At 33.5% G+C, this 23,870-nt stretch overlaps 1 protein-coding gene across 1 annotated transcript; it reads right to left on the bottom strand.

The window, feature by feature from the left end:
• Positions 1 to 1,357: 1,357 nt before the first annotated feature.
• Positions 1,358 to 22,218, bottom strand: LOC145319803 (carbonic anhydrase-related protein 10-like). Its single transcript, XM_080162163.1, has 12 exons — positions 22,172 to 22,218; positions 18,871 to 18,968; positions 17,561 to 17,647; positions 16,124 to 16,231; positions 10,715 to 10,775; positions 9,390 to 9,434; positions 8,175 to 8,248; positions 6,136 to 6,202; positions 5,508 to 5,608; positions 4,307 to 4,387; positions 2,297 to 2,401; positions 1,358 to 1,684 (listed from the first exon to the last, which is right to left on the bottom strand). Exons 1-12 carry the CDS (start codon positions 22,215 to 22,217, stop codon positions 1,622 to 1,624), a joined length of 936 nt encoding a protein of 311 aa, XP_080018289.1. The 5' UTR covers position 22,218; the 3' UTR covers positions 1,358 to 1,621.
• Between the last annotated feature and the right edge of the window lie 1,652 nt (positions 22,219 to 23,870).

Raw genomic sequence — 23,870 nt, 5'->3', positions numbered from 1 at the left:
GCTTTCTACGAATATAAAAATGTACAATCAAAAGATTAAAGCCAGTTTTTTTAGCCGGTGCCTTCGGCACCTCGGGGCTAAAAAACTAGTTTTAATCTTTTAATTGTACATTATATATCCGCGGAAAGCCGTTTATAATACGATGCTAGAAATAACTATTCTCTGGATATATAATGTACAATTTTAAGATTAAAACCAGTTTTATTTGTACATTTACATATTCGTAGAAAACCACATACAATACGAAACAATACATGATTTTTCAGTGTGGCTGCGCATCAGTTCTAAATCAGCGAATGTTAATCGGTTTCGAAGCCATACTGAAAAATACCTTAATAATATGTAATTCTACTGTAATTGTAAAAATGTGTAATAAAATCATCTAAATTTTAAGACAGAAAAATATTAACATAAATGTGTTTGTGTGTGTGGGCAGAGTCACACAATAATAAACTTTCAATTATTTTGAATTATTTCAAATAGAATTTAAACAATGAACTCTAAAAGTAGCAAAGTTTGTTTTATAAGAAATCATAATTATCACAAAAGTATCATTAAAAAATTGTATATTTACAAAAATTACTCTACGACCGAAGTGTTATGAAAGCCGTTGAAGATATTAGCTATTTTTTTTGACTTTTTGCTTAAAATGCATGTAAACCAATGAGTTGTAGTAAAAATCTGCATGAAAACAATTTTGCGACTGTAAAACATGCACAATCGAAGTAGATATAGGATATTAAAATTAAAGCACATATATAATTGTAAAATCATGTGATAGGAGCCTGCACAGAGTTTTGCCAGGGGGGGTGTAAACGTTTGAAGGATGACGGGTAATAAATATCTGAAAATGACGCAAATTCTGATCACAATTCTCACGTTTATCTAAAAATGCAACATATAATAATAGCTATTAAAAAAATTTTCAAGCATAACTTTTATCTTATTAGGATAACAATTAAATAAGAAAAATATGTTTACCATATGATATTCGTGATCAAACACCTAATTGGAAAAAAAATGCAAGACATAGCTTTTATTTTAAGAAAGACTAGGGGCAACGAACGCCCCCAAGAAGCCTCTAAGTGTTCTTAAGGTGGGAGGGGGATAAGTCAAACGCCCTTCTACTTTTTAATTTGAGTTTTAATAAGAAATATTCAGAAAAAAAATTTGGGGGGGGATTTTAAATTGGGAGGGTGAAGATACGCTCTCCCAAAATAGTTAAAAACCTTCCCTGTACCTAAAAAAAGCTTAATTGCAAAGGAAAATTAAACAGATGTCATGAGTTTTGCGTCATATTGGCAGGGTGACGCAAATTTTAGATCTCAGTTTTCGCCGTTTGATTTACTATTTTTCTCTAAAAGCGATGCTTGCTAGATTATCTAATTCGCTATAATATAAAGATAAATTTTTCTCAAATCGCCAAATCTGGGGTCTAAAATTTGCGTCACCCTTACAATCTGAAAGTGGGGAAGAGAATAAGGGATGGAGTAGAACCGGTTATCATACTGTTTTATCTTCTCGACTTAAAGTTAAACTCTATCGTCCTACCAGATTGAGTATTAAGGTATGTGTTAACACCCCTCTATACTAAACAACCGCATGCATGTATATGTTGGAATTAATTTGAATTTTGATTGTTGATTTCATATTTGAACCCGGAGCTGTAGTCACAATCCACGGACTAAAAAATATATTAGTTAGGTTTTAGTATGGATATTACAGTGTCCCGGATTAGAAATGACTAAAAAACCACCATTTTTTAGAGCTTATTGAGAATTCTCCAATTTGTAGAGGTTTTTTTAGATTTTCTTAGGCTAAGAACGAGATATTTTGAAACGGACAAAAGTTCCTGATTCTACTCCTAAAGGCTTTTCCATGAAGCCATAGTTCTGATGCAATGAATTTTTGACCTACAAAATTTAATTTAAGAATTCAAAATTTTAAAATTATTATTTTAGCTATTTGTATAATTCGCTTTTGTTGGTACAGCCTTCATAGAAGAAAAACAAATTATATAAAAAATCCATTTTTGCTGCATATTAATTAACGCATCTTTTTAGAGCTGTATTAGACATTATACAAATGGCTAGAATAATAATTTTAAAATTTTAAATTCTTAAGTTGTATACTCTGTATAACGATATCGTCTTCGTTCAATCAATCAATGTCTAAAAAATGTCGTAAAACGCGGCATTCTTTTTTAGGAACCCATCTCAGACAATCATCCTAATTTTTTATATTGTATGCACGCAGTTTAGGATCATAGAAGAATGTAGCTACTCTACAATTATACCTCGTGATGGTGAAAGATGGCGTTTGTCCTGACTAGCCGTCCATTCAGAGGCTGTTCGGGTCGATTATTTCCCGCTAGAGGGCCTCGGGGGTCCTCTTTAGTTCCCTAGAGAATTAATTTAATGGGTAAAATACGGTTTGTTACAGTCAAATATAAAAACTCATATAGACAACAATACCTAACTGTTTACGAGGTCGTGCTGGTCATAAAAACGTACATATATCAAGCAATTCATATAAAGTAGAATGGTGTCTGTTCGGTTGAAGCAAAAATCACAGCAGCCAGTAAACCATTTAGGTTCTAGTTTATAAATTACTAGTTGCTTTGCCCCTAGCCTCTAGAGGGGGATGCTGAAGAGAATATATAGATAGCTTAAAACCACCGAAAGATATTTCTAAAGCTTCCCTATAAAGTTCAACTTATTCTGAACAGCAGTTTTAGAGATCTTAAGTTTTAGAAAGAAATTTTACTACTATATATAATCACTAGCGGCTACGCCCCTAGAGGCTTCTAGGGGCAATTAATGTGGGAGATACCCTCCCCCAAAAAATGTAAAACCTTCCCTGGACCTATAAGAAGCTTTATTGTAAAGGAGAACCATATCGGTTCAGCAGTTAATGAGATCCTTCGCTACAGACAAAAAAGCTTAATACTTTTTTTTTTGGGGGGGGGGGGGGTATTTTTCATTTTTTGGGGGGGTTGGGGGTGTCCCACCCCCCAAGAAAATAGCTTAAAACCATCACAGGACCAGTAGGTATATTCCCTGAAGAGTAGAGCCCAATCGGTTCAGTGGTTACTGAGATCTTAAGCTTCAGACGGACAGACAGACGGACAGACATCGTTCTACTTTGTATTATAGATAGCGGCTGCGCCCCTAGCATCTAGGGGCTTTGCCCCAAGAGGTTTGATCAAACCAATTTTTCGTATTTAGATTTAAAAGAATTTTTTTTTCTTGGGGGGGGGGGTTAGTCGACCCCACTATTTTAATTTTAGTTTTAAAAAGAAAAAGAAAAAATTTTTTTTTTTGGGGGGGGTATGTTTATTTTTTTTGGGGGGGGGGTGGGTGTGTCCCATCCCCCAAGAAAATAGTTATAAACCTTCCCGGGACCTATGAGAAGCTACCCTGTAAAAGAGAACCCGATCGGTTCAGCGGTTAGCGAGATCCTTCGCTATAAACAAACAGATAGACAGACATCGTTCTACTTTGTATTATAGATAGCGGCTGCGCCCCTAGCATCTAGGGGCTCTTTAGAAATAAGGAAGGGCAGAAAAATAGCCTAAAACCATACAGAGACTTTTTATGTATGAAAATGAAATAGCCTAAACCAATCCAAGGACCTATAAGAAGCTTCACTGTAAATTAGGACTATATCGGTTCAACGGCTAGAGATATCCTTCGCGACAGACAAAAAATGCTTACTACTTTATATAATAGGACAAGAAAAGCTTATTACTTTATATAAATGGAGGATATAATCATTGTTATGTTATGGCAGTATTAGATATTCATTGGGGTTATAGTCCCTTTCGCAGCCACGCCTCCTAAGGGGCGGTTCCTCGTATTTTCACAATAGCTTTTGATAGGTTAGGTTAGGTGATTGCCCTGCAGAGTTAGGCAATTGGACCCGCTGGGTTATTCCCCAGAAGGGGCTAAAAATAGGGGAAAAGTTACTTTGAAAATACGATAAAATGCCCCGAAAGAGTTGTTGCCACAATAGGAACTAATCCCGATATTTGTTATGATGATTTATATACAACTAGCAGCTTCGCCCCTAGCCTCTAGGGGCTTTGCCCTATGAAGTAATTTAAAAAAAAAATTCTGGTGCTGCGCGCCATGATTTATGTGAAGTAGTTTCCCCAGAATTTTTTTTTTTTTTTGGGGGGGGGAGGAAATTTCATTTTTGAGGGGTTTAGGGGTGTCACACCCCCCCAAGAAAATAGCTTAAAACCACCACAGGACCAATAGGGATATACCCTGAAGAGCAGAAGCTACTTTGTACTATTAGATACCTGCTTTAAAGCTGTTAGGCTTTCAATCTGTTGTTCAGAAATTTGTATGGGCCGGTTGGGGATTATCCAGGTATTAGATTCCTTAACAATAAATTTATTAAATTCATCTGTTCAAGTTCATCTATTTACCTGCCTGTCTGTCCTTCTATCTATCTATCTATCTATCTATCTATCTATCTATCTATCTATCTATCTATCTATCTATCTATCTATCTATCTATCTATCTATCTATCTATCTATCTATCTATCTATCTATCTATCTATCTATCTATCTATCTATCTATCTATCTATCTATCTATCTATCTATCTATCTATCTATCTATCTATCTATCTATCTATCTATCTATCTATCTATCTATCTATCTATCTATCTATCTATCTATCTATCTATCTATCTATCTATCTATCTATCTATCTATCTATCTATCTATCTATCTATCTATCTATCTATCTATCTATCTATCTATCTATCTATCTATCTATCTATCTATCTATCTATCTATCTATCTATCTATCTATCTATCTATCTATCTATCTATCTATCTATCTATCTATCTATCTATCTATCTATCTATCTATCTATCTATCTATCTATCTATCTATCTATCTATCTATCTATCTATCTATCTATCTATCTATCTATCTATCTATCTATCTATCTATCTATCTATCTATCTATCTATCTATCTATCTATCTATCTATCTATCTATCTATCTATCTATCTATCTATCTATCTATCTATCTATCTATCTATCTATCTATCTATCTATCTATCTATCTATCTATCTATCTATCTATCTATCTATCTATCTATCTATCTATCTATCTATCTATCTATCTATCTATCTATCTATCTATCTATCTATCTATCTATCTATCTATCTATCTATCTATCTATCTATCTATCTATCTATCTATCTATCTATCTATCTATCTATCTATCTATCTATCTATCTATCTATCTATCTATCTATCTATCTATCTATCTATCTATCTATCTATCTATCTATCTATCTATCTATCTATCTATCTATCTATCTATCTATCTATCTATCTATCTATCTATCTATCTATCTATCTATCTATCTATCTATCTATCTATCTATCTATCTATCTATCTATCTATCTATCTATCTATCTATCTATCTATCTATCTATCTATCTATCTATCTATCTATCTATCTATCTATCTATCTACCTGACATCCAGGAACAGTAAGACTGCCATCATATGTGATGTATTCTTTGGTATGGGGCATCAGATTTCCAATATTGAATCCTTTGATACTCATCTCTTCGCCTTGACAATTTAATATGGTGAAACATCTTTGTATAAAAAACTACAGGAATAGAAAAATAAAAGTAAAAAATATCTTTCCTTCTATTTCTTCTTTTTTTAAGGTGGAAGGGGGGGGGCGTTGTTTCAAGCCTTGCTTCACTTTTGTGTCATGTGAAAATTTAAAGTTTTATATAAATGTAACCAAAATTAGATCCAGCAAAAACTGTACAATATCGGATCCTGGGATTGTTTTAGTCAGACAGATCGACGTACTAGGATGACTTGAAAGATGCTTCGTTACTCAGGGATAGGATAATGGCAATACATTTTATATACATCACCAAAGGTGATACACAAAACCATATACACACCTTTAGTAGGTGAAAATTATTGGTTTAAAAGTTTAGACATTACTAATTTTGAACCAACCAATCAAAATTTGATAAAAAGTACCAAACGTTTTTGGGCCAACGAATAAGATAAAACTTTGGGTACCAGTGTAATTTACAGTTTAATGCCTTGTTTGGTACTAGAAAAAAACTTCTTACCAGCAAACTTAATTTTATTGGCGGAATTTGTTATTTTCTGGAATTCTTCATTTAGATTAAATCCATTCTAAACATAAACAAACAAGGATGATAACATCCATAAAAGCGAAGCTCTGAAACGGTAGGACAAACGAATATAAACGCTTGTAGAGTGTCAGAACTGAATAATCAGAATATAAGTGTTGAACAGTCGAAGCAAAATTATGAGTAAATTTGGTGAAAAACTGCTTAAATACAGGATATTGAAGGACATACTTACATATTTAGTACTTGATTAAAAAGATGCTTCGCTTATAACATTGTACTTTGTTGTCCTAGGAATCAGTATTTAAAAAATCATATCAATCGGATTATTTTATCACATACAAAATTTGTTGTTAAAAAGTTAGCTCTGAAACGGTAGGACAAACGAATATAAACGCTTGTAGAGTGTCAGAACTGAATAATCAGAATATAAGTGTTGAACAGTCGAAGCAAAATTATGAGTAAATTTGGTGAAAAACTGCTTAAATACAGGATATTGAAGGACATACTTACATATTTAGTACTTGATTAAAAAGATGCTTCGCTTATAACATTGTACTTTGTTGTCCTAGGAATCAGTATTTAAAAAATCATATCAATCGGATTATTTTATCACATACAAAATTTGTTGTTAAAAAGTTAAAAATTTAACATGTTTAAAATGAACGTACGGACATTCTAGTAACGATTATAGAGTTGCTCTGTTTTCTAAATAGTACCTAACTACTACAGGGATCACCATGCAAAGTAATGATAGGATAATTCTAACATGCCTAAATTAACGTAAAAAACTATCCGTTCCAGACGTACGGACGGACGGACCAACTCTAATTATAGAAAAAGCTTCGCTTTTAACAAGGATGATAAGATCCATAATGAAAAATCTTTATTAATTCTATCAAACAAATAAACTTACAAATATATGTATATAGTTAAAGCGTAGATGTTATAACGATATTACTTTATCAAAACTGTAAAAATTAAATTCTATTCTAGCGTACAGAGCGTAATTTGCGGACACAAAGGACGAATTCACAAATGTAGCTATCATGTCAGAGAAGCTTAAAAGATATAAAAATAGATTACATTAAATATTAAATAAGCATAATACATTTAAGCAAATTATATACAAGTACATTATAATCGACTAGCGACTAAAAATTAAGGTGAAATTCGTAAAAGGACTAAGAAAATCTCCTGCAAAAAAAGGACCAAGGAAATCTTCTGCAATAAAAAAAAATGAGGGGGCGATTTTTTTTTGGTTTTGGGGGGGTGTCCCACGCCCCCCCAAAAACTAGCCTAAAACCACATGACCAGTAGGAATATTCCCTGAAGAGTAGAATCTGATCGGTTCAGTGGTTACCGAGATCTTAAGGGACGGATGGACAGACATCATTCTACTTGGTATTATAGAAGATGATCTATCAGTAATTCATTACCTTAATTAGAATTGCTATGGTGACAACTCCTTGTGGTAAAGTAATTACCTTTATCAGAATTGCTATGGTGACAACTCCTTGTGGTAAAGTAATTACCTTATTTAGAATTGCTATGGTGACAACTCCTTGTGGTAAAGTAATTACCTTTATTAGAATTGCTATTGTGACAACGTCTTGTGGTAAAGTAATTACCTTAATTAGAATTGCTATTGTGACAACTCCTTGTGGTAAAGTAATTACCTTTATTAGAATTGCTATGGTGACAACTCCTTGTGGTAAAGTAATTACCTTAATTAGAATTGCTATGGTGACAACTCCTTGTGGTAAAGTAATTACCTTAATTAGAATTGCTATGGTGACAACTCCTTGTGGTAAAGTAATTACCTTAATTAGAATTGCTATGGTGACAACTCCTTGTGGTAAAGTAATTACCTTAATTAGAATTGCTATGGTGACAACTCCTTGTGGTAAAGTAATTACCTTAATTAGAATTGCTATGGTGACAACTCCTTGTGGTAAAGTAATTACCTTAATTAGAATTGCTATGGTGACAACTCCTTGTGGTAAAGTAATTACCTTAATTAGAATTGCTATGGTGACAACTCCTTGTGGCAAGGATGTTGTCATCTTGTCTGCATTGTATAATTCACCTTAACAAAAATAGAATAGTTTGTTCAAAAGGGTAGTTGCACGAAGTGCATTTAAACTTAAATTTATTAAACTGCATATTTTTTTCTGTTCAATAGTTTTAACTGCATCTATAGGAAATATATTTAAAAGAATTTAAATTTTTTACCAAGTAGTTTTAGAAATATCAAGATTTAAAAATCATATTTTTTTGATATATGCAACTTAAATTGTTGTCCTGAGCTGGATCTTTAAATCATTTTGATGGGTGCGCCGAATTTCAGCCAATCACAGCGCGGCATTTTATAAATGCTGTTCTCTCATTGGTGGAAACTTGGCGCACCCCAATCTGGATCACCATTAAAATGATTTAAAGATCCAGCTGTGTTTTCACAAAAACAGCATGCAGACTATTTTGGTGGTGTCTAATTGATTGCTATTTCTTGTAATACAAAATTATATATGTTAGATGGTATTTTTTTTTAACTTATGCTAGCAATCAAACTTGTTAAATGCACTTCATGCAACTATCCCTTTATTTAGATGTGTTGGTAACGAGTGGCAGCAATCTCTGTCACGCCAGCGGCGGAGAATAGCGAAATAGGCGACTCTAATAGAAATACAATGTTTTTAAAAGAGTAGCTTTTTTATAATTAGGGTCGGACCGTCCGTCCGTCTGTACGTCCGAGACGGATAGCTTTTTTCCTTAATTTAGGCATGTTAGAATTATCCTATCGATTTAAAACTTTGCATGGTGATTCCTGTAGTAGTTAGTTGGGACACCCCCAACCCCATTTTTTTTCAAAAAGTATTTTTTACGAATTTTGTGAATTGGCCATTTATTCGCGAAAATTTGCGATCAATTCGCATTTTTTTCGGATGGGTAGGTATTAGAAGACGTAATTATACCTCTTATGGCAAACCCGCTAGTAGAGAAATATACAACTAAAAACTATAATAGTTATTTCTCGTATCGTATTATAAACGGCTTTCCGCGGATATAGAATGTACAATTATAAGATTAAAACTAGTTTTTTTAGCCCTGAGGTGCCGGAGGTGCGTAGAAAACTGGATATAATACGATGCTAGACATAGTTTTTTCGTATGGATGAGAACCGTTTCCTATCCACCGGATTCGAATGAATACGAGAAATAAGTTTTTACCATTATATGCAACTATCTGCAGCTCTGCTAGAAACTGGTGTCCACCTAGAAAAAAATAGTCCCTTTCGTGACAACGCCTCTTAAGGGGCGTTTTGTCGTATTTTTACGGTAGATTTTCTCCTATTTCTAGCCCCTGCGGGGCATTCACCTAACCTTACATAACCTATCAAAAGCTAATGTGAAAATACGAACAAAACGTCCCAACGTTGATTGTTTATGAACCTACATTTTGAAAATAACTCGTTATCTCTTCTACATAAATAGACAGATTTGACTATTTATATACTAGCAGCAGAGGCCTCTAGGTGGAAAGGGATTCGACACACCAATATCAATTTTAGTTATAAAAGAAAAAGTTTTGGAGAGTAATTTTTTTTCTGTCCTGGGGAGGGTTTAGGACAGTAGGTACCCTCTCCTAAAATAGTTATAAACCTTCCCTAGAACAATGAAAGCTACTCTGTAAATGAAAACCATATCTATCCAGTGGTTAGCGAGATCTTTTGTTACTGACAAACTGTAACTTTGATAAGTACTAGGGCTTCGCCAATAGCATCTAGTCCCTCTCCTATATAGAATTATTCATTCGTAATTTGTAAAAAAAACGAGAAAAAATAAGGGGGGGCATTTTTCACGGGGTCTTCGCCCCGGGTGCGATGGAGGTTCCCCCACCTCGTATTTTTTAAAAAAGTTTTTTTTGGGTTGTTTTTTCTTTTTAGGGGGTGAGGGTATCCAACTCATCAAGAAAATAGCCTAAAACCTCTACAGGACCAGTAGGTATATTCCCTGAAGAGAAGAACTCAATCGGTTCAGCGGTTACCGAGATCATAAGCTTCAGACAGACATCGTTCTACTTTGTATTATAGATATATTTTTCTCAAAAATAAAAAGTTAATAGGATCTTCCCTACCAGAATTGAAAGAATTTTTAATTATGAACATTCAAACTTTTGATCAAACTATTGGCAGCACATTTAATTAATAAAGGTTTTTCCAAACAGAGAAAAATAAGGAAACATTATATCCATGGGAAGCAAAGCACAAACAAATTTCTCTAAACATAAATAAACATAAATCATATTTTCACAGTAGCTTTTGATAGGTTTTTTTAGGTTGGGTTAGTTGCTCCGTAGGGTTATAGCCCCCAGCATGGGCTAGAAATAGGAGAAAACCTACTGTGAAGTTAAGACGAATCGCCACTTAAGAAGCGATGTCACAAAAGAGACTATACCCATTTCTCTTAAAAAAGAACAATAAATCGTTATAGTAATCAATATAACAATGTAAACACATAAAATGATAAAAAAAATGATTGTTTAAAATGTTTACCTATTGTGTGCTCGCTGCCGGGTTTTCCGCGGAATCCCCAGTGCAAATCTACTCGCCATACCTATAATAAAATTGATTCATTAGTTTAAGATCTCGTAGACGGCCACATAAAATGAGGGGAAGAGACACAATTTTTGTCTTTGTAGAGCATGGGGTAGGAAGTGTGTTATATAATGATCTGGAAGTCTGTGTCACTTTTATTTGCCTTGGACTTTTCACTATACCCATACTAATTTATTGATTACATTCGCTGAGCCCCTAGTATCTATGGAATATACGACGCTGAGAAATAACTTAAACCAACCTAATTAAAACTACGTTAGACTAAAACAATCTTGGGTATTTTTCAAAGCAAACATTGAAATTAGGGCGGTTTTAAGAGGCCTCTAGGGGCGAGGCCACTGGTATTTTATTATGTAGGATTAATTGTAAATATGTACTGTGTAGTTTAATTGACAATTAATTATTGAACAACATACGAATAATTATTTGTAAATACTACATAAATAATTATCAGATATAAATAATAAATGAGTATCTATAAAAACAGAGTAGAATGATGTGTGTGTGTGTGACTGTCCGTCTGTCAGTCCGTCCGTCCGTCCGTCTGTCCGTCTTTCTAACATACTCCTGTCACTTTCGTTATAGCCTTATCGTCATAGAAATTATACATCTTATAATTATAATGGTTTATCGATAATTCACTGTTAATGCACGTACGGCCGTATTGTCTTGGTTGTAGAGTAACATAGCTAAACTATTAAATATACATAAGAAATGGATATGTCTAAAGCAAACATACTTAGATCAAAACTTATGCCAAACTTTAACGTTATTGTAACAGCTATAATCTGGTAGGGAGGGGACATTGGACTGTAAATTAAACTGATACCCAAAGTTTTATAACAAAGTTAGCTCTTATTCGCAATATAAAAAACTTTGGGTACTTTGATTAAATTGTGGTTGGTTGGCTGCAAACTTTTTAATTTTAGTCTACAGATCGAAGGGTAAATTTTGTTTATCATTATTGGAGATATACATTAATTTATTTTGTCTAACCTCTTATCCCTTAATATCCCTGATTATAATATTCTTGATAGATAAGAGATACAGGGATATTTCTTTTGAGTTTAATTAATCTCACTAAAGTTAGTTTTTGATAAAGGGAAGTTAAGGTTTTATTTGAAAATAATTTCTTGTTTAATTCTAAAGTTAATTGTATTGAAAATTTAAGTAGTCCATATTGACTTAGTTTTGAAAAAAAAATTGGTGGTGGGGGGGGGGGGATTTGAGATCTTTCTTGATTGGTCAAGGTCCCCCCCTTCTCTAGAAATAAACATTAGAAATAAACATAATTCATACTGTGCAATTAGGGTGTCTAAAAATCATTAAAACCGTAATTTTTAATTATTGTTAAAACAAGGATGACAACATCCATAAAAGCGAAGCACTGAATCGGTAGGACAAACGGACATTAACACTTGTACAGTGTCTGAACTGAATAATCAGAATATAAAAGTATAAGAGTCGAAGCAAAATAGTAAGTAAATTTATCGAAAAACTGCTTGATAAAGTATAATGTTTAAGGACATACTTACATCTTTAGGATTTGATTATAGAGTTGATTCGCTTAAAATATTGTTTTTTGTTTTTCCAGGAATCAATATACCAAAAATTAGATCAAACGGATAATTAGATCACAAAAAAATTTGTTGTTAAAAACTAGAAAAATCAACATGTTTAAAATTCTGGTAATGATTATAGAGTTTCTACGCTTTCTAAATCGTACCTAACTACTAGAGGAATCACCATGCACCATGAATCACCATGAAATCGATAGGACAATTCTAACATGCCTAAATTAACGAATAAAAGCTAACTATCTCGGACGGACGTACAGACCTACCCTAATTATAGAAAAGCTTCGCTTTTAATTATATTTTGCCCCTAGAGAATTAAAGAATTCTCGAACCCAGTATTTCTAATATTTAGAATTATAGGGAACTATGTTGTGATATTAGAGAATTAATAATTCTAGAACCCAGTATTTCTAATATTTAAAATTATAAAGAACTATGTTGTGATATTAGAGAATTAATAATTCTCGAACCCAGTATTTCTAATATTTAGAATTATAAAGAACTATGTTGTGATATTAGAGAATTAATAATTCTCGAACCCAGTATTTCTAATATTTAGAATTATAAAGAATTATGTTGTGATATTAGAGAATTAATAATTCTCGAACCCAGTATTTCTAATATTTAGAATTATAAAGAACTATGTTGTGATATTAGAGAATTAATAATTCTTGAACCCAGTATTTCTAATATTTAGAATTATAAAGAACTATGTTGTGATATTAGAGAATTAATAATTCTAGAACCCAGTATTTCTAATATTTAGAATTATAAAGAACTATGTTGTGATATTAGAGAATTAATAATTCTAGAACCCAGTATTTCTAATATTTAGAATTATAAAGAACTATGTTGTGATATTAGAGAATTAATAATTCTCGAACCCAGTATTTCTAATATTTAGAATTATAAAGAACTATGTTGTTATATTAGAGAATTAATAATTCTAGAACCCAGTATTTCTAATATTTAGAATTATAAAGAACTATGTTGTGATATTAGAGAATTAATAATTCTAGAACCCAGTATTTCTAATATTTAGAATTATAAAGAACTATGTTGTGATATTAGAGAATTAATAATTCTCGAACCCAGTATTTCTAATATTTAGAATTATAAAGAACTATGTTGTGATATTAGAGAATTAATAATTCTAGAACCCAGTATTTCTAATATTTAGAATTATAAAGAACTATGTTGTGATATTAGAGAATTAATAATTCTAGAACCCAGTATTTCTAATATTTAGAATTATAAAGAACTATGTTGTGATATTAGAGAATTAATAATTCTCGAACCCAGTATTTCTAATATTTAGAATTATAAAGAACTATGTTGTGATATTAGAGAATTAATAATTCTAGAAACCAGCAGTTCTAATATTTAGAATGCAAAAGGAGAATCGATATTATTCCCTTGAGGGAAAAAACAATTTTAACAGCGTCCATTTCAATTTGTGTTGGAACGTTTTTTTAGCGCCTTAATGTTCTTTACCATAACAAAAGATTCTGTTGTTGCTTTGCAGTAAAATTCTTATATAAAAGTAACAGGATGTCTGTTTGTACCGAAGAATTTCGCTAACCACTGAACTGATATGGTTATCCTCTACAGTGAAGCTCCTTTTAGGTCCTGGGAAAATTTAATTTTTATGAGAAGGAGTGTGCTTTCTATCTTTCAAGAGAAATCGAACATAGAAAAAAACCTACCCTTCCTTTTCTTTTAAAACCAACATTGATAATGAAAAGAATTTTTAAGTGTCCCTAGAGGCCCCATCTATCAAGCACAATATTAAGTGATTTCAGTTGTTTGATACCTATTTACTAAAGAGTTTTGTACTGGTACCCAAACTTTTTACTGTTACCCAAACAATCCAAACTTTGTACTAGTACCCAAACAATCAAATCTTTGGACTGGTACCCAAACAATCCAAACTTTGTACTAGTACCCAAACAATCAAATCTTTGGACTGGTACCCAAACAATCCAAACTTTGTACTAGTACCCAAACAATCCAAACTTTGTACTGGTACCCAAACAATCCAAACTTTGTACTGGTACCCAAACAATCCAAACTTTGTTCTGGTACCCAAACAATCAAATCTTTGGACTGGTACCCAAACAATCCAAACTTTGTACTAGTACCCAAACAATCAAATCTTTGGACTGGTACCCAAACAATCCAAACTTTGTACTAGTACCCAAACAATCCAAACTTTGTACTGGTACCCAAACAATCCAAACTTTGTACTGGTACCCAAACAATCTAAACTTTGTACTAGTAACAAACAATCATAACTTTGTACTGGTACCCAAACAATCCAAACTTTGTACTGGTACCCAAACAATCCAAACTTTGTACTGGTACCCAAACAATCCAAACTTTGTACTAGTACCCAAACAATCCAAACTTTGTACTGGTACCCAAACAATCCAAACTTTGTACTGGTACCCAAACAATCCAAACTTTGTACTGGTACCCAAACAATCCAAACTTTGTACTGGTACCCAAACAATCAAAACTTTGTACTGGTACCCAAACAATCCAAACTTTGTACTGGTACCCAAACAATCAAAACTTTGTACTAGTACCCAAACAATCCAAACTTTGTACTAGTACCCAAACAATCCAAACTTTGTTCTGGTACCCAAACAATCCAAACTTTGTTCTGGTACCCAAACAATCCAAACTTTGTACTGGTACCCAAACAATCCAAACTTTGTACTGGTACCCAAACAATCCAAACTTTGTACTGGTACCCAAACAATCCAAACTTTGTACTGGTACCCAAACAATCCAAACTTTGTACTGGTACCCAAACAATCCAAACTTTGTACTGGTACCCAAACAATCCAAACTTTGGACTGGTACCCAAACAATCCAAACTTTGTACTGGTACCCAAACAATCCAAACTTTGTACTGGTACCCAAACAATCCAAACTGGAAATTGTATGAAAATAAAACAATTTATAATAAAAAGATTCACACAAATATAAACAAAATTTCACATTTCCAAGCATTTTAAAATTGATAAATCATACATATTTCTATTTTGTATTCTATTTGTACCTAAATATGTAAATATTTTCGGGAATAGTCCCTTTCGTGGTCCTTAAGGGGCGATTCGTCGAATTTTTAAATGGCTTTTGATAGGTTATTTTAGGTTAGGTTAGGTTATATTGGGTTAGGTGATTGTCCCACAGGGTTAAGTAATTGGCCCCGTAGGGTTAGAGCCCCCCGCAGGGGCTAGAAATAGAAGAAAAGCAACTGTGAAAAAACGAAGAATCGCCCCTTAAGGAGCGTTGCCACTAAAGGGACTATACACATATTTTCTATTTTGAAAATTTAATGGTTCTTTTTCTAAATGGACAAGCATACAAAATACATAACACCACAATGAAATATTATCTTTTAAAATTTCTTTAAGTTAAATATGATTAGAATGCCAATAATGCTACATTTTGTTTAATTATCACATGTAGAATTGGCATTTTCCATTGCTTTCTTTGTCTGTCCGGCTATTCCCTATTATTATAAAATTTATTTTCTAAAGTGGAAGTTAAATCTATAACTTAACAGCTTTGTAAGAAAAGGTTAAATTTTGACCATGACGCATTTGATTTACAATTTTGCCCGTCCTTTTGATTTTTTCATATCAAAATTTAAAAAAACTGTATTTTTATGAATGTTTTCTTCATTGGTTTTAGTCCACACTTATCTGATCTATATTTCCAGGTAGGAGAAACCTAACCTAAGCAAAGCAACATATACCTGATATTTATATGATAAAGAGGCCCCGCTAATATTGACCAGGTTTCTGTCATTTTCATCCACAAAAAATGAAATTCCATGTCCTGTGTTTGCTACCCGTCCTGATACCTAAAACGAGAATAATTATGTCCATTTTATAAAGCGTAGTATTTAGTGAAAAGTTTGACGGTATCTCTAATCTAGCATTGTAGATCACAAATACCCTCTCCCCATATTTTAAAAAAATCAAAATAATGGAAGGAAGTAGTTATTTTTCTATTACTATAGGTCAAGTCACGAGCCCCGCATTAGTTAGGTATTGGACACCCCCCCTTCCTTTTTTTTCAATTCATTAAAAAAGTAAGGGTTGGGCAAGGGGGTTTGTTTCTCGACAGGCACTTTCCGTAAAAGCACCACAAGTTATATTGGAATATCATTGAATATTTAATACTATTAATCTTTAATAATGATTACGTTTTAGCTTTAGATGTAGTGTATTTGCGTTTTTAAAAACAAGAGCTCAGGTAAGGTTATTTCTATCTATCTATCTATCTATATACCTCTCCTGGAGTGATGAAGAGCTCAGATAAGGTTATATCTATCTATCTATCTATCTATGTACCTCTCCTGGAGCGATGAAGAGCTCAGGTAAGGTAGGAACTATCTATCTATCTATGTATGTACCTCTCCTGGAGTGATGAAGAGCTCAGGTAAGGTTGGAACTATCTATCTATATATGTATATACCTCTCCTGGAGTGATGAAGAGCTCAGGTAAGGTTGGAACTATCTATCTATGTATGTACCTCTCCTGGAGTGATGAAGAGCTCAGGTAAGGTTGAAACTATCTATCTACCTATGTACCTCTCCTGGAGTGATGAAGAACTCAGGTAAGGTTGGATCTATCTATGTACCTCTGGAGTGATAAAGAGCTCAGGTAAGGTTGGATCTATCTACCTATGTACCTCTCCTGGAGTGATAAAGAGCTCAGGTAAGGTTGTATCTATCTATCTACATATGTATGTACCTCTCCTGGAGTGATGAGAGCTCAGGTAAGGTTGGATCTATCTATCTATCTATCTATGTACCTCTCCTGGAGTGATGAAGAGCTCAGGTAAGGTTGGAAATATCTATCTATCTATCTATGTACCTCTCCTGGAGTGTTGAATAGCTCAGGTAAGGTTGGAAATATCTATCTATCTATCTATCTATGTACCTCTCCTGTAGTGATGAAGAGCTCAGGTAAGGTTGGAACTATCTGTCTATCTATGTACCTCTCCTGGAGTGATAAAGAGCTCAGGTAAGGTTGGATCTATCTATCTATCTATGAATGTACCTCTCCTGGAGTGATGAAGAGCTCAGGTAAGGTTGGATCTATCTATCTATATATGTATGAACCTCTCCTGGAGTGATGAAGAGCTCAGGTATAGTTGGAAATATTTATTTATCTATCTATGTACCTCTCCTGGAGTGATGAAGAGCTCAGGTAAGGTTGGATCATATTGAATGTCTTCAGGAAGTATGTTGATTGGACTCTGACGGGTTCCCTGGTATTAAAAATAAGTACATAAAGATATGTTTAATCTTTTTTTTTAATGGTGGCTATGGATGAAAGAAATTACATGTATCAAGGATCTGCGGCTGCTATTTAGTCTTTAGGGATGTTTGTGTGAATGTGCCATTTTATGACATTACAATTTTAAGGATATAAAAAAACCATCTTATACAAACAACAAAATGGAAAATAAATTGAAAAAAAACAAAAACCTTTAGATTATTTTCAGTTGTCGTTGGGGTCAATACAGAGTAAATGTGACGACCTTTTTAACTGCCTCCCAAATATTATTTTAGATTTATTCCGCTTGTTGGCTATACCTTATTCCTGTAAAAAAGCAGCATTGGATGCTAGGAATAAGTTTTGTCTGTCATGGATGTATTATTGACCGCATTTTTATGCTGGCAGTTTTGATATTTTTCCAATTTCAAAATTAAAATAAATTTGCCATAAAAATATCCGTCCTTTTATTTTATTATTTGAATGTACTTTTGCTGGGCGTGCAGTTCCTCCTTAGGAACTAACTTGATTTAGAGGATAAAAAAGAGAAATCAAAACTGAAAAAGAAATAAAATTAAGACTGAGAAAAGTATAAAAAGTTGTTGATACAATTTTTTTTGGTATAAACAAATTAATTGGATTAAAAGAAAACTTTGATTTCAGTTTTTGTAGCTGATTAGATATTTTGGTTCCTAACATCACAAGTCACAAATCAAATAGTAATATTTTTAAACCCATAAGGACGAATGGATGGAAACCAGAATGATTATTATCTACAAATTACCCTTTCTGTCGAAAAAAATATTTATGAAAAAGTTTGGACACTTCAAGTTTTAGACAATTAGAATTTTACAAAAGTTCCCAAAGTTTAATGCTAACAAATGAGATCCTGTTTTAACACTTTGGATACCAGAGTAATTTTATGTCTAAAATCCCCTCCCTTCCTGTATAATCTCAAATGTAATCTTTTTTTAGCCGGATACTGGATATCCGGCTGATTTCTGATACCGGATATCCGGCCAACGTTCGATGTCCGGCAAATTACCCGATATCCGGCATTAAAAATCAACCGGATACCTTGTATCTGGCCGGATATTGAAAATGGACGGGTATCCAGCTATACCGGATATCCGGCCCAACACTAATTCTTAATATTTTGCATTCGATACACAGACAAACATGCGTCTGACTAACCCTGCGGTTACTAAGAAATACCTGATTACAAATAGCCCAATCCGGGTTAATGAGGCCCCAAAAGTTAGGTCCAGAAATGCCATCATAGGTCCACCATTCCAACCAGTTTACACTCACCACTACAAAACAAAACTTGGGACGGGTATAGTTCTTTTGTGGCAACGCCCATTAAGGGGCGATTATTCGTATTTTCACAGTAGCTTTTCTCCTATTTCTAGCCCCTGCGGGGGGCTCTAACCCTGTGGGGCAATCACCTAACCCAATATAACCTAACCTAACCTAAAATAACCTATTAAAAGCCATTTTAAAAATACGATGAATCGCGCCTAAGGGGTGTTGCCACGAAAGGGACTATATCCCAAAACTTTTTATAAAAGCTAGAGGACGTCATACTGGCCTACCATTGGTCAATTAAAATGTATACTTGCTTGCCATTGGTAAGTTATTCTGTCTATCATTGGTCATTTGTATTGTATGACGTCATTTTTATAGGCACTATAAAGAGCTTCCTACAAAACAAGGATTACAATATTCATTAAAGTAAAGTTAACAATTTCTTTAAAAAATCAATGATGAGAACTAATATTATCTATTATACAAAGTAGCTTAATGTCTGTCCGTCTGTCCATTAAGATCTCAGTATTTTTTTGCTTTGAGTATCCGTTTGATATGCAAGGTTTAAGCTAGGGTTGGGCCGGATATCCGGTGAGACCGGATATCCGGCAATATAATCCTATTATATAAAGCAGTAAGCGTTTTTTGTCTATCCCAAAGTATCTCGCTAACCGCTAAACCGATATTGTTCTCATTTACAGTGTACCTTCTTATAGGTCATAGGAAGGTTTTAAACTATTTTTGGGTAGGGTGTCTTTACCCTCCCTTCCCCCCCAAAAAAATATTTTTATTCTTTTGAAACTCAAATTTAATATGGAATGAGGTCGACTTTTCCCCCTCTTAACTTAAGTGACCCTAGAGGCTTCTAGGGGCGTAGCCGCTAGTATTTTATATTTTACAACAAAAATTTCTGCTTTTTTAATTATAAATGGCTGTAATTTTCTTACTATTGAAGCTAGAAGAACAATTTTTTTTGAATATGTTTATCTTTATGTAAATTTTATATTAGAAATCTCAAAACATAAATTTTGGCAGGGGCAGCAGTTTTTGGCAGCTGCCAGCCGCAAACTGGCGGTCAACAGGTAAACAGCAACAGATTTTATGAAATTGTAATATGTCATGAAGACATATACAAAGCCTAGGTTTAGGACTTGCAGGACTATACCTGGAACCTTAAATCGACTTGAACACCTATATTTCATATAAGAACACAGTAATAGTGTCTGACTGATTATGACGTAACAAAAAAAATTTTTGTCAATGAGAGGCCGTTATTGACCAATGTTAAAATTTATAGTGGCCTCTCATTGGCTAATTTTTTTCAGGGATAAGGGATGGGAAACGTAGGAAAATATTATTTCAGGCCTATTTCAAGCCTAGGCCTATTTCTAGCCTAATAAACCAGTTTTGGGATGGCGCAGTGCTTCGTATAAAACGCTAATAAAAAAGCTGTGTGTGTGTGTGTAGATAAAGTATAGAATCAAATTCAGGTAGCTAGTTTAAAGTAAAAAACATAACTTTTTATAAACCTATATATTAATGGCTTTTGTTAAAATGAAGTTTTTTCTCTCCCAAAATTTTTTTATCTTTTACTTTGGTAATTTGAACTGTCAGAAAGCTATCGTTGGGTTTCCCTCAGACAGATTTTAGTTTGTATTATTTGCATTTTTATTAATGAGTAAAAATTTTATTTGAAAATTTCATTGCTAATTAAAATTCAAAATAAATAAATTAATATGCACTTGGGTAACATTCTATCAAGTATTCTTTGGATTCTATTATGTAGTGATATATTTGTACTGTGTTGTATTGTGTATTGTACATATATTAGGGTTAAAGTGTTGTATCAATTCCGTATTAGATTTTTAAAATTCAAAATACAACATCTAATTTATAAACTACCAAATGAAAATTCGTAGCTACCTCCTTTCCAAAAAATAATCCCGTTTTTTTTTGTTTTTTCTATATGGCCCTTTTTTAATGTTTAACTCTAAGCAGATTTAATAATTAAGCTAATGTGATCTAACACCATTTATATTTAGTTTTTAGTAGCAGACGAAATCATTATTTTTTCTAGAATTGTCTGCTTTTAAAATTTTCGCCAATTTTGATTGGTTGTTAAAAACAGGCCGATTCTTATTGGTTTAGAGCTATAGCTACTTGGGAGCGTCCGCCAGTTTGATAGTAATTTGTAATAGTTGCAATATCCCTTTAGAATCTAGGCCGGGACCTAATTAATGGCCAGGTTTCCTATCCCTTATCCCTGATTTTTTTTGTTACGTCATAATCAGTCAGACACTATTACTGTGTCCTTCATATAAGGATGTACGACTAAATATTTAAGTATTTGATAACATGAAATGCTTTGTTAAAGTAAAAAAAAATATTTTTACTTACTTTTACCTGAATGACCTTACCAGGTTTGCTGGCATCCTGTGCCCGCCAGAAAGGAGGTATTAAAAAATTCAAACTCTCAGTTATGTGTCATACCCATATTTCAAAGGTCACTTAGTTATAGCCCTCTACCTTTTATACACAGAAAATTCACAGGGGGGGGAGGGGGGGGGTCATGCGTTCAATGCCACCTCCCCGCCCATCCTCCAACAGGGGTTAATATTACAGATTGTGGGTAGTATTAGTTTATTAGATTAATTGCTTAGAAGAAAGATCATTTAATAGTTACATAATTTTTAAGTTTTAACCCGAATCTTTATAATAAAGTAACAGGATGTCTATCTGTTTGTCTGTCTGTTTGTCTGTACTGAAGGATCTTGCTAACCGCCAAACCAATTGGGTTCTCCTTTACAGGGTAGCTTCTCATAGGCCCTGAAAAGGTTTATGACTTTTTTGGGGGAGGGTACCACCATTCCCCCAAGAGAAATCACCCCTAGAAAAAAATACCCCCCCCCCTAAAAAAAATTCCACCCCCCAAATTTTTTTCTTTTCATAAATCTGAAATAAAAAATGGTTATCAAATTCAAATACCCCCCCCTCAAGTGCCCCTAGAAGCCTCTAAGGGCGTAGCCGCCAGTTTTATATAATAATACGCAAGTAATTTGGCCGGTTATCCGGCAATTTGGCCGGATATCCGGTATCCGACCAAAAAACTATCTGGCCCAACCCTAGTTTAAGCCCTATCCATAAATTAATATATCAAATGTCTTTCTTATATCAAACTGACACTTTTTTGTACTTCTGTATAATTTACCTGTTTGTGAAAGATTTAAAATAAACACAGCCTTTAACAGTTTCATTCTGCCTAAATAAAAGATATAAATTTTTAATAGATTTATTTTTTAGTAACAGTTAGAATCAAATGATAATACGAACCAATTTATACTTTGAATAAAAATATCTATAATACAAAGTAGCTTAATGTCTATCCGTCCGTCCGTCTGAAGCTTAAGATCTTGGTAACCACTTAACCGATCGGATTCTACTCTTCAGGGAATATACCTACTGGTCCTGTGGTGGTTTTAGGCCCCCAAAAACAAAAAATTCCCCCCCATTTTTTTTTGTAGAAGATTTCCTTGGTCCTTCTTATTTATTTATTTTTTTTTTTGCAAATTTCACCTTAACTTTTTTTTTATCCTCTCTTGGGGCAAAGACCCTAGAGGCTAGGGGCGAAGTGTTTTACATAACGTAGCTACTATATATTACACTTTTACGTAAAAAGAAGTGTGGTTTAAAATATAGTACTGCTCTAATTATTCTATTATTTAAAATCAACTTTTTCATAATTTTTTCCCTACGAAATAGTACCCTCCAATTCAAAATAAGATTATTTCCTTCATAATGCTTAGTCGAGCTTTGAACCCCCCCCCCCCCCCACCTTTTGTTTGAAATATATTAAAATAAGGGGAGGGGGTAGTTTGTTTGTCTATTTCTTTAGGTCATGGATAGGTTATCCTATTATCTTGCTGACCGCTGAACCGATCTGGTTCAATTTTTTAAAAAAATTTTCTTTAAAGTCTAAAAGACGAAAAATTTGTTTGTTCAAACCTCTTGGGGCATAGCCCCTAGAGGCTTGGGGCGAAGCCGCTAGTTATTAAATAAAGTAGTAAGAGATTCTTGTGTTATAAAGGGTACTCGGTAGCCACGAATTTTCACACGAAATGTTCAATGTCCAAAAGATAAATAACCCTTAACCAGATGATACAAAAACGTGTAATCTTATTATTGGTTGTTTGGTGCTAATCATTCTAGTTTAACAGCATAATCACATAAACTTGAAGATATAAATTCTACTGTATTATTATCATTTTAATAATAATGTAAATCTCCGTTAGAAATAATCCGCTGCTTTTGTGTATATAACCGCTTTTCAATAGACAATTTACCGGTCGGAAAATATATTTAATTTTAGAGGTGGAATTGGTTAAAGCCGAGAGATTGAGAGAGAGAGGGAGAGAAGGGAGTACAGAAAGATAGATAGATAGAGAGAGAGAAGAGATAAACCTGAACCAATAGGATGGACGTTCTACAGCGGGACAAAGGATCATATTAATTTCCCTTCAATTGAAAGTGGATCTGAAACTAACGGGACATTTCCCTCCAAATATTTTGTCGAGCACTGAAATTCCCCCACTTTTAAAAATAGATTTATGATAAGGCGGAAAGGTTATTTGTTTTTGTTGTCTGGTTAGATTAGTTTATATTGGGTAATGGTTAGCCCCACAGGGTTATAGTCCCCGCAAGATTATTGGACCTGCAAGTATTAGGCATAGGAAAACACTACCCCTGGGCCCTGCCCTTATTTTCAATTTATTTAGAAATGAGGGCTAGCTAGGGGATTTGCCCCAAGAGTTAATAAAAAAATAAGTACCTCTGGTGCTGCAACCACAATATTTTAAATCAATGACCTAAAAAAATTGAGGGGGATTTTTTTGTTTTTTGGGGGGTTAGGG

The sequence above is a fragment of the Acartia tonsa genome, chromosome 5 (assembly GCF_053477335.1).
Source record: "Acartia tonsa isolate MP-2025a chromosome 5, ASM5347733v1, whole genome shotgun sequence".
Classification (NCBI taxonomy): Eukaryota; Metazoa; Arthropoda; class Copepoda; order Calanoida; family Acartiidae; genus Acartia; species Acartia tonsa.
Note: the sequence above shows the minus strand (reverse complement) of the source record. Positions and strands in the feature narration are given on the sequence as shown.